Source organism: Lithobates pipiens, unplaced genomic scaffold (assembly GCF_037356315.1).
Source record: "Lithobates pipiens isolate NorthernLeopardFrog02 unplaced genomic scaffold, aLitPip1_a1.2 Scaffold_18, whole genome shotgun sequence".
NCBI classification, from domain to species: Eukaryota; Metazoa; Chordata; class Amphibia; order Anura; family Ranidae; genus Lithobates; species Lithobates pipiens.
Window position 1 is genome coordinate 417,300,891 of NW_027507758.1, and position 12,530 is coordinate 417,313,420.

The following is a 12,530-nucleotide window of genomic DNA, read 5'->3' on the forward strand; positions in this document are numbered from 1 at the left end:
GGGAGGGGGCAGGGGGGGTCGGGGAGCGATCGGGGGGTGATTTGTGTGCCTATGTGTACCTACGTGTCAGTGTAGTGTTGGTGCACTTACTATCTCTGCTCTCCTCACAGTCCGGTCAAAAAGACCGCCCCGAGGAGAGTGACATCACTTCCTCCCTGCCTGTGTTTACACTACACTGGCAGGGGAAGCTTCTCATTCGCCAGGAGCGATCGAGAGGGGATGGCCAGAAACCAACGGCCATCCCCTCATCCCGGATCGCTCCTGAAGCAAAACGGACCACCGCAGCCAGCAGGAGGGGGTCCGATCGGACCCCCCACCCACTGGAAGGCAAGCACGTACCGGTATGTGCTTGTGCCTGTCGGTCCATAGTGCCGATGTATATCTACATGCGGCGGTCCTTAAGTGGATAATATATATATCCACTTGTAGAAGGAGGGACCAAATCCAAAGGTCTGAAGGACTGATTTCATGTATTGCCATGTTACCATATCAAAGGCTTTTTCAATATCCAATGCAACCATTACATGGGTTCGGGAATGAGAATTTGGGAGCTGCAGATGAGTGAGAACTCTTCGCAGGTTGATGTCAGTGGATTTTCTTGGAATGAACCTGGTTTGATCAGTGTCAACCAGTTCAGGCAGAACTCTGGCCAATCTAGTGGCGAGGACCTTGGCCAGAATTTTTATGTCGTCATTTAATAAATAAATAGGCCTGTAGGAGTGTTTTGGGTCTTTGCCTGGTTTAGGGATTAGTATAATGTGGGCACCGTACATAGTGGGCAGTAAGGGAGTTAACCTCTAAGCAGTAGGAGAAAAGTATCTGAAGTTTGGGAGCTATCATTTTGGTGTATATTTTGTACCAGTCACCCAGGAGGCCAACAAGGCTTGTTTTTTTGGAGGAAGGGAGTGAGGCGATTTCCAGCTCTATCTCGTGAGTTGTTATTGGTGCATCCTCGATCTCTGCAAATGGCAGGCTGGGGAGATGTAATTTGTGTTGTTCAGAGTCGATAGTCTGAGGAGCAGGGCATTGGGGTTGGTTCCTAAAGAAGGCAAAAAATGAATGAAGGATCAGTAACACGGGTCTCGGTCTCCAACAACAATTCAGGGACTATAGTTTTTAGAAACGGAATGCCACCAAATTGGCTAGAAGGCTGACATTTTTTCGCCCGATTCAAAACTTTTACCAGACAACAAACGGACACCAGTTTGGGTTAGAGAGGTATAATGTAGAGCTATAATTCTCCTAGCTTCTGCTAGTTGTATATAATTGGATGGTGTGGGATGCTCAGAAAAAAAGGAAGAAGCGTCCGGCTCTTAACTCTCTAGTCTTGAAGTTTCACAATCAGATCTGGTAACTTTAATGGCCGAAATATAAGAGCCTGGATTTGTAGCCTTGAAAACATCCCACACCACCCCAGGGGAAGCTGTGTCTCTATAGTGAGACCAGTAATCTTTGAGTTGTGGAGATATGAGCTCAGATGCACTGTCGTCGTTAATCCATCCTGGGGCAAGCCTCCAGGTGCCTGGATCTTTCCGTCTACCCAACGGAGGCATATTTCAAGAGGAGAATAATCAGAGAGTCACGCTGGGAGATACGAGGCCTCAGAGACTTTAGAGAGCACTGGAGCACTACCAAAAGCAAAATCTATTCTGGAGCCAGATTTATTGGCTGTGGATAGATTTTGCTGCCCCTTAAGCGAGATCAGGGGAGGCAGTGTGCTGGGGGTTAGAGGAGTCTAGGGCTGGGTCAAGGATTGAATTAAAGTCCCCAGCAAAAATGATATGTGTAGAGGGGAGGGGAGCTAGTTTCTCGCTAATGGAGAAAAGTAAAGTGGGGTCTACAGGAGGGGGCAGATAGACATTTACGAAAGCACAGAGAACTGAGTAAAGTTTCAGTAATAAAATTATATATCTGCCATTGGGGTCCAAAATCACTCTCTCTACTTTACAAGGTAGGGCTTTATTAATTAGGGTTGCAACACCTCTGGCGTAGGTTGAGTATGTGGCATGGAAGGCCTGTCTCACCCAAGATCTACACAGAGCCATTATCTTACTTCCCATGAGATGGGTCTCTTGTAGAAATAGGATATGCGGCATGTGGGATGCTAAGAATTTGAACATTAAGAAATGTTTAAATTTATGATTTAGGCCTTGTATGTTCCAGGAAACCATTCTAACATCAGACATAGCCATCATGTGAGAACTTCAGATAGTAAGTGAAGACCATCGCTAAATCTTTCAGTAATGACCCTAGAGAAAATTCCCTCAGCAAACAGTGAAGCAGAAAAAGAGATGAACTGGTGATAAGCATGACAGTGTAATCAGACAACCGAGCAGTTTTAACCTTAGCAAAAAACTTCCTACTACTTAGCCAATACCCCAATTTAACAGGGCTTGTAGTTTAATCCCTAAAGTTTTATACCAACAAAAATCGCCTACGTGAGGCTCAAAGTTCCAGGGAAGACCCCTGATGGCGTCTGGCCTGTAACAGCAGGCGAGGGTGAGGGGATGTGTATCCCATCACATCCGGTGGGAGACAGGATAGTCCAGAGATGCCTGATGCGGGCATGATGTCATTGAGAAGGTATGTTGATTTGTCTTGCTGTAGCTCCAATTAGCTAGGATCAAATAAGATCAGGAGAGTGCATCACCGCAGGTAGGGGGCTTGTGGTAAGACTCTGGGAGCAGCACGAGTCAGAAAATGGAAGGCCAGCCTACCTCCCAATTCAGGGGCATGCCTAGAGGACATTCTGCTGGTCCCACTAGGTGGTCACTAGGAGGAAAAAGGATGTCAAACAGCTGGGTGGAGTCCCCCTGCACGCCCCCTCTACGGGAGAACTACATTGCTCCACACATTGTAATATGCTGAATTGATCAAGCAGCCGTGAAACATGAACAAACGAACCTTGGAACAAAAACAGCCAGAATTGTAAATTGGAGAGTAAGCACAAAGATTACTGCAGAGATCGTAGCCAGGTATCTGCCTTGTCAGGGGATTAAAAAAAACTTCACCGAACCGCCATGTTGAACTTGCAGGCAACTTGGGTAGAGCATGGAATATCTGATATCTCTTTCCCGGAGCCATCTTCTGACATCATTGAATGTCTTGTGATGTCTTTGTAAATCCGCAGAGAAGTGAGGATAAAGATGCACCACTGTATGCTTATAGGAAAGGTTGGGATGCTTGCGGACCTCACTAAGGATGTGATCACGGTCTCTGTAATTGAGAAACTAGGAAGGACCTCGGTGGAGCCCCAACAATGGCATATTTTTGGGTTTGGGGACAAGAGCGGTCATTTGCTAGCCTACTTGGTAAGGCCTAAATATGTGCCTGTACATATAACTACTATTCGTTTGCCATAAGGGGGTAAGTAGTGTACAGGCTTTTGTTCATTTTTATAGAGATCTGTATGCGTCCCGCGCTTCTGCGGGCAGGCTGCTCTCTCCAGTTACCTGTCTGAGATTGATCTCCTGGGGTTGTCTGATGAAGATTGAGGTTTGATGGACAGGGATATTACGTTTTGAAGAAATTGAGGTTGCTATCGCTTCCTTTTTTCCTCAGACAGGATTGGACAACCTGCCTTTGGGGTGGTACGGAACATTTAGGGACTTGTTGTCACCTAGATTACTTCAGGTGTTTAACTCGGCAAAAGAGGAAGGTAGTCTGTCACTTTCTATACGGGAGGCTCTTGGGGTCTTGATATGGAAAAGTGGGAAGGATACTAAGGAATGTGACTCGTACCATCTGATCTCGCTGATAAATGTTGACACTAAGATTCTTGCTAAGGTCCTAGCAGGTAGTCTACAGGAGGTAATTTCGTAACTTATTTAATGCTGATCAAACTGGCTTTATGCCGGGTAGATGTACCCAAATTAATATAAGACGGCTTCTTGTAAATTCTCTACATCAGTGGTCATCAACCTTGTCCTCAGGGCCCACTAACAGGTCAGGTTTTATGTATTACCTTGGGGAGATGCAGACTAGAATACTGCAATCACTGAGCAGCAAATGATATCACCTGTGATGTATTTCAGTTATCTTGCAAACCTGGCCTGTTAGTCGGCCCTGAGCACAGGGTTGATGGCCACTGTTCTACATGATAACTCCGGAGCAAGAGTTGTTGCCTCCTTGGATACTAAGAAGGCCTTCAACTCGGTAGAGTGGCCTTATTTATTTCTTTTGCTTGAATGCTATAATTTTGGGCCTAAATTTGTATCGTGGGTGGGCTTTTATATACTCACCCAGTGGTGCATATACGTATTATTGGTGTTATTTCTGATCCCTTTCCTATATTTCAGGGAAAAAGACACTGGTGCCCCCTATCCCCCTTCTAATTGCCCTGGCCTTTGAGCTGTTAGCTGAGAAGTTACAAGCGGATACTATCTTTTCTGGTCTACATTTGGGTTCACTGTAGGAACGCGTGCCGATGTATGCTGATGACATCCTTTTGTAACTTCAGGATTCGGGTCCTTCCCTGCCGAATTTTGCCCTGATTCAGGAATTTGGGGACTATTCCAGGTTTCATATAAAAATTGGTCTAAATCATCTTTGTTTCCTATAGATGTTTGCCCCAGTGGTCCTGCTAATTGCCCCATTTCACTGTCTAAGAATTTTAAGTGCTTGGGGGTCCCAATTCAACTGCCTGTATCTAAATTTTTGGAAAACAATTTGTTGCTGGTGGTAGTGGCGTTTCGGGAAAAGGCGTGGAGATGGCAGGTATTACTGCTTGCCCTCATGGGGTACATAAATGTATTCAAAATTATATTCATCCCTAACTTCTTATATACATTGTCTAACTCCCCTATGTATGTGCCCAAAAAGATTTTTTAGAATATAGATTCCATAATACTTCATTTTCTGTGGGGATCTCATACTCCCAAGTTATCCTTTGCTACTTTGAAGTTGCCTGGGTTATGGGTGGATTGGCTATGCCAGATTTGAGGACCTTTTTTTGCCTCTCAACTGATTTAATCTTCACTGGAGATTTTTTTTCCCCAAATTCTAAATGTAACAATTGCGGCGGAGGCGGTGGTGGCCAGGCTGTATGAAGCCCTGCTTAACATGCTATATAGGGGAGGGGTCCATGTGAGAGAGGTGGGTTTACTAGCTCGCTTATTCCGCATGCATAAGTGAGACTCTCCGGCATCTCATAAATGCCAGCTAAGTGAGGGTACTTTTCTCTACATGGTGCGGGGATGCTCCAAAGTATGGCCCTTGTGGTCCCAGGTGATGTTTATTGCTGATAAGTTCGACCTCCCTAATGTATGTAACTCCTTATTATGTTTACTGGGCATTACTGACGATGAGCATATGGATGCAGCTATGAAATTGTTTCTTGTGCCGCGTACACACGATCAAACAAGCGGGTGGAAAAGTCCGGCAAACTATAGTCCGCCAGACAATCCCCCCGTGTGTAGCCTCCGGCATACTTTTTTGACCCGAAAGTACGGCGGACTTAGAAAGTAGTTTTGCACTCCAATCTTCCCGCCGGACTCGCATTTCGGCAGACAATCCAGCTGTGTGTGTGCCAGTCTGCCATACTTTTGAAATGAGCGGACTTTTCCCACCCGGAGAAAAGTCCGCTCATTTCGAGCGGGTCTCCAGGTAGGCGGGGCCCGCGAAGGAGACGTCGCTGGCCCCGCCACCTGGTATGGACTTAAAGGGGAACCCCAACGCCGAAAAAAATCGGCGTGGGGTTCCCCCCAGGTCCACATCAGACCCTTGTCTGAGCACGCTACCCGGCCGGCCAGGAAAGGGGGGGACGAGCGCCCCCCCTCCTGAGCCGTACGCGGCCCCCCCACCCCAAAGCACCTTGTCCCCATGTTGATGAGGACAAGGGCCTCTTCCCGACAACCCTGGCTGTTGGTTGTCGGGGTCTGCGGGCGAGGGGCTTATCGGAATCCGGGAGCCCCCTTTAATAAGGGGGCCCCCGGATACCGGCCCCCCACCCTATTTGAATGAGTATGGGGTACAATGTACCCCTACCCATTCACCTGTAAAATAAAGTACAAAAAAAACACAACACACAAGATAAAATAGTTTATTGCACAGCTCTGGGGGTCTTCCGTCTTAGTGGAGGAGCCCGGCTTTCTTCCTCGCCATGGCCTCTTCTTCCGACTTCGGGGGTCTTGTCCCCTCTTCGGTTCTTCTGCCGGGCCACCGCGCCTTCTTATAGCTCTTTTACAGGCGGTGGCCCGGTCTTCTGTCGCCGCTGTCTTCTTCTTCTTCTGAGAAGACCCCTGAAGACGCAAGACCCCCGGAGCTGTGCAATAAACTATTTTATCTTATCTTGTGTGTTGTGTTTTTTTTTGTACTTTATTTTACAGGTGAATGGGTATTGTACCCCATACTCATTCACATAGGGTGGGGGGCCGGTATCCGGGGGCCCCCTTATTAAAGGGGGCTCCCGGATTCCGATAAGCCCCTCGCCCGCAGACCCCGACAACCAATGGCCAGGGTTGTCGGGAAGAGGCCCTTGTGCTCATCAGCATGGGGACAAGGTGCTTTGGGGTGGGGGGGCCACGCGGCCCCCCTTCCCCAAGGCACTCCCATGTTGAGGGCACGCGGCCTGGTACGGCTCCGGAGGGGGGGGGGGGCGCTCGCTCGTCACAAGCGTCTGGCGTGGACCTGGGGGGGGATCCCACGTCGATTTTTTTTTCGGCGTTGGGGTTCCCCTTTAAGTCCATACTAGGTGGCGGACATCGCGGGCCCCGCCTACCTGGAGACGCACTCAAAATGAGTGGACTTTACTCCGCGTGCTTGGGCGAGTCCGTTAATTTCAAAAGTAGGGAGGATAGTACGGCGGATTAAGTACGCCGTGTTAGTCTGCTGAAAAAGTCCCGTGTGGGCAAGTAGCTCGTTCGGAAAGTCCGACAGACAGTCTGGCGGGAAGTCCACCAGACTAAGTCCGTCGGATAGTCCGCTACGTGTGTACACGGCATTAGACTCCTTTTCTTTTATGTGCGTAAGCTTATTGAGAGGAGGTAGATTAATGTTGAAAACTCTACTTTGGGAATATGGTTGAATCTGGTTAATACCGATATCCTGCTCTACCGAATGACATATCAGGCATAGGGAGCTCCCAAAAAAAACTTAGAAAGGTTTGGTTCCATTGGGTTGATTCTACTGACACATTAGAAGGGAAAGTCAATATTTGACAGGATAGGGGATGGGATGTGGAGGGATACTATTCCCTTGAGTTTTGCAATGAAGGAGCAGTTTCACACACATCATTGGGACCTGGGTAGATGGATTTTTGTTCTCTGTTTTGAATATTTTATAATGAAGCTTAATGTTAACCCTGTTTAAAAAATAAAAAAAAGGGGGTGGGGAGATTTACTTCTGGTCTCTGAGGAATGTTGCCTTTAAAACTTTTCCAGTGGTATGTGTAATGTAAAAATTTGTTCTGGACAGGCCAGTCCTATTGCCTTGGTATGTTTGGGGATTTTTATGGATAATTTTTGTACTGGAGATGACAATGTTTGTAACTTCTGCTGACTGACTGGTAATAAAAATATGTTTCCAAATATTCAACACTTAACATGTAAGATTGATATTTGTTACAATTTTTAGGTCTCCCAAGCGTGGTATCCTCAGTGAGTGCCTCGGTTATTAAGTCACCTTCAGACTCCTCCTATGCCTCTATACCAGCACCTCCTCTTCTTTTACCAGCTGCCACTACAAGGAGCAATAGTACACAGAAGCCTAACAGCATTCCTGGTCTGGATAGCAAGCTTCCACAAGCCATAGTGAAACCGCAGATCCTAACTCATGTTATTGAAGGATTTGTCATTCAGGAAGGTCTTGAGCCATTTCCTGTAAGTATGGCTTCACTTTAGTCCTACAGCACCTACAGCTACATAAAGTCATATTTCATTAACCCTTTTCCTGCCACTGACATAAGGTACATGGCGGAACACAACCGCTTATATGTCAGTATGCCTTACGTTGGCTGCATTCCCTCTTATAATATAAGTACATGGTCGCTTTTATTACCATGAACTCATAACAGAACTGTCCCCCGGACTTTACTGATTAAAAAATAGCTGTGATGAGCAACTGATAATCTCTTATCACAGCCATCCATTTAAAAATGTGACACCTACTGCACCAAACCATTTTTCTGATGTCTTCCTGCAGACTGTGTCCCCGTGTTACCCCTTGTGCCCCACACCTCCTTGTGTCCTCGATCTCCCCATGCTTTCCCTCAGCCACTCAAATCCCCCGATTTTGTTTCTTTTTAAAAAAAAATTTAAAAATAAATGTATTCAGCTTTATGTCTGCATCATTTTATTGCAACTCACATTAATGCAGAGCACATATGGCACTGCAATCAGGTATTACTACAATGCATACAGTAAATGTTAAGCCAAGCTCCACATTTTTTATGTAAGTTGCTTATTACCTTATACCTTAAATTTTCCTCTTTACATAAAAAGACACAATTTAAAATTTACAAATATTTGTTATTTATTAACTCAATACAATTGTATCTTTTAGATTAAGTGCCAGTTCACACTTGTGCACTCTGCAATATTGCATTTGATAGTATGGCTGATATTGCATCGCATTTGGACCAAACTCGAAGCGGACCCTTTTTTTGATCTGCACCAGAATCGGATCGCATTGGTGTTCATACCCATGTGATATGATTCATGTCTGAACTGTCAGTCCGCAGTCTGATATGCGAGCCGAAATGGGGGTGACATTAACAATATGTTGATACTCCCAGCAGTTCGCATATGGCATTGTGAACTGCCATGCAAGTCAGTGCGATGCTGGAATTCGCCGTGGATTTGCAGGGTTCCCGCATCGCACAAGTGTGAACCGAGCCTTAGTAGGAATTCAATAGGAGCCTTTGCACATTTGCACAACTATCATGGAGCCTACAAATTCAGTAGCACCATATTTTTGTTCTACCAGCCCTGCTTTCAAAAAAAATGATGGTTCTTTTACAAACTCAGAAAGCTGTGAATGATTTAAAAAAAGTTAAAAATTGCAAGTCTGCCCAATTGAGGTTTAAAGTGGAATGTATTGACCGGCAGCAAAAGGGTTAATAACAGTATAGAATACAAAATTAATACAGAAAACAGTTTCTATTTTCTGCCTCTTTGGGGCCTAAAAACAGCTAAGTACTGCTTTACGTGTATTTTTTACAAGTTGTACTTTTAGAAATACTAAATAAATTATTGTAATTAAATTGACATTCCCTTACACATATACTGTGAATTCTAGACCTAAGGGTCTTATAATGTGATTATAGCAAAATGTCCTTTTTGTTGCACTGGTTTTGTAGGTAAATCGATCTTCCCTCCTGGTGGAGGAACCTGCCAAAGGCCAGTTGCCATTGGATGAACAGATAATGAACATGGCTGATATGGAGTCTGACATTCAGAGCACAGCTAAACTTCCTGACAACTCTACAGACACGGAGGTGGAAGACCTGACTGCTGAGGGTTAGTGTCTTAAATATGTATTTCACTTTCATGTCCTTCTTGAGCATTTATTTAATTTTATTTATTTCAGTTTTTTTTTGTTTTTTTGCAAACAGTTTTACAACCAATGATAAACATCAAAAATTAGCTGAAGGAATTTAAATAAGAGTATGTTTTCAAGCTGAACTCCTGGCAAACTTATAGTTGATATCTAGATTAAAACTGATTTACCTGCCAAAAGATCTGTAGTGGGGTCAGCCTGGAGTTTGAGTTTAATGCAGGCCATACACAGAGCAATTTTTTTTCCTGCAACCACGGACAGTGTTGACAGAGGAATCCCTCCTGCTGAGCCATTGTATTCTCTCGATGGGGGGGCGGGAGGCAGGGGAAGCCGTCCCCACTGAGAGAAGACCAGCCACTAGCGATGATCGCATGTAAAATTCCTCAGGCTGGTTGTACCCAGGTTGATCGATCAATCAACTTGGTACATTCAGCCTACCCATAAATGTGTCAAATCAATAGGAACCTGAGATTCAAACTGTCTATGGGCAGCCTAAGTTTTAATTCACACTGTGTGCATTGACAGGTGGTTTTCTGCACTGGAGAAACACTAGTCACCGCAAGGGCATATATAAAACAAATGTTTTCTGTGTGCCCTGTTCATACCAAAATGCTTGTGTGATATGTATTTTTCCCACAGCACACTGGATGGCACAACATTACTACACTATTGTGTGGGGACACAAATGGCGTGTCACTGTGTAATGCAGGGTACACACTATACGTTTTTTTCATTCAACCCAGCAGGTGATGTTAATGTGGCGATCTCCCTTGCTGAGCTAGTGTGTTCTGACATGAGAACTTACTCCCTCTCCCCCTCCCAAAACACACTGATCAGCGCTCACAGCCATTGGCTGCAAGTGCTGATTGGATGCTGGTTTTCTAGCATGCTTATTAGACAGGAGTTAAAAGAAAAAAGCCTGAGTAGTAAAACAGGGCATTTTATTATGTGCACTACTGTCAATGAACAGCAATTACCAGTATCTCAAAGATCTGAGATAAGCTGAGACTTTGTACCGATGCTTTTTTTTTTAACCAGTTTTTCAGGTTTTTTGCAATAATACAAAATATTTTTGCAAAAGAGCAGTAATTGACATTGGAAAACGCACAATGATTGTTGCGCTGAGGTATTTCCAGCAAGCAAAGCTGTGTTGTCTAGGGTGGTGAGGGAATGGTTAAAAAGTCAGAATCTTGAACAAATAGTCCAAAGTTCTAACAAATGAGCAACAGGGAGTCAATAAATAAAAATGATGTTAGGAATGACTTCTGGTAGAGGTGCAGGGTTTTTAAGGACAGTCCATAGCCTGGGCGATTACCACAGGGAAGGCAGCACGCTGGAGAGCAGAAGAACCTCTGGGGGGAATACAAGAAAAACAGACAAGCAGCGCTAATCTAAGTGCAGCAATATTGTAACATATTTAATTAAAGGGGTTGTAAACCTTCAAGGTTTTTCACCTCAATGCATTCTATGATTTGAGGTGAAAAACCTCCTCTAATGCTGCAGCGCCCCCAAACCCCACTTTTACTTACCTGTACCCCCTCTATCTCATGGGACGAGCACACCAACAAAAGCTGGTGTCTCGGGTCCTGATTGGTTGGATTGGTAGCAGCGCAGCCATTGGATCCCGCTGCTGTCAATCAAATCCAATGACCCGGGGGTCAGGGCCGAGTCATACATTTGGCTTATTTGGACGCCGAATGAATGACTCGGGAGCGCACCCGCAAGGTAACCCCCCGGGAGAGCGCTTCCCCTAGGGGGTTATCTAATGCGGGGAGGAGCCACGAGGGCCAATGAGGGACCCCAGAAGAGGATGTTCAGGGCCACTCTGTGCAAAAAGGTAAAATAAATAAGAAAACTATTTTTTTTAAACGCACCCAGTACCAGCGAACTTGCGTGCAGAAGAGAACGCATACGTAAGCAGCGCCCGCATATGAAAACGATGTTCAAACCACACATGATCGGTAGAGCGAGAGCAATAATTCTAGCCCTAGACCTCCTCTGTAACTGAAAACATGCAAGAGAATGTAGAATTTTTTAAACGTCGCTTATGGAGATTTTTAAGGGTAAAAGTGTGTCACCATTCCACTAGTAGGTGCAATTTTGAAGTGTGACATGTTGGTTATCAATTTACTTGACATAACATTATCTTTCACAATATAAAAAAAAAATGGCCTAACTTTACTGTTTGTTGTTAATTAAAACAAGTGCGCAAATACGGTGTGACAAAGTATTGCAACGACCGCCATTTTATTCTGTAGGGTGTTAGAAAAAAAATGTATAATGTTTGGGGGTTCTAAGTAATTTTCTAGCAAAAAAACCAAACCGTTTTTAACTTGTAAACAACAAATCTCAAAAAGAGGCTCAGTTCTTAAGTGGTTAAATATGTTACAATATTGCTACACTTAGACTGGCGCTGCATGTCTGTTTTTCTAGCAGTAATTGACATGTGACCCTTCAAAACCCCCAGTGACTGTCATTATTTCATTACATGTTTGTAAAAAATTTCTTCTTGAATAGCTCAAATCAAATAATATTTTTTTTTTCTAGTTTTTGTAATAATATTAACATGTCAGCGGTATGTACCTGTTTGCTTCAGATTTACATTTTAGTAGGCGTAGACCAAGGGCTAACTGTATTTCTGCCTCAGTCATCCTGCTGTTTTTAAAGCCTCGAACACATGGGCCAAAAATCAGATGGTTTTGTAGGATCAGCCCTTGTAATGTATTGTGTTACAGTATGAACTAGAAGTATATAAGTACCACATATATTACAAGAAAATGTTGGGCAAATACATTTCAAGAAATTGTTGGCCAAGTTAGATTGCTAATACGGTACTTTTTTTTTTTTTTCCTTCATTATGTGTACTGTTCAGCAGAAGGGATAAACTGGATTTTTTTCTACTGGTATCTCACTAGATATGTGCTCCAAAGGGATCTCATAATAGGTTGCTCTAGTGCAAATTAACTAATTAATGAGCAGAGAGATAGTTATTTTATGCCCTTCTTCTTCTCGTGAGACAGAGGTTTGCCGTCTGG

At 44.4% G+C, this 12,530-nt stretch overlaps 1 protein-coding gene across 1 annotated transcript in view; it reads left to right on the top strand.

The window, feature by feature from the left end:
* Window positions 1-12,530, top strand: part of PHC3 (polyhomeotic homolog 3) — a 134,660-nt gene that overhangs the window by 91,995 nt on the left and 30,135 nt on the right. Inside the window, exons 11-12 of the mRNA XM_077488006.1 lie at window positions 7,573-7,817; window positions 9,296-9,455. Of these exons, the coding sequence (XP_077344132.1) occupies window positions 7,573-7,817; window positions 9,296-9,455 (405 nt within the window). The remainder of the gene's footprint in view (window positions 1-7,572; window positions 7,818-9,295; window positions 9,456-12,530) is intronic.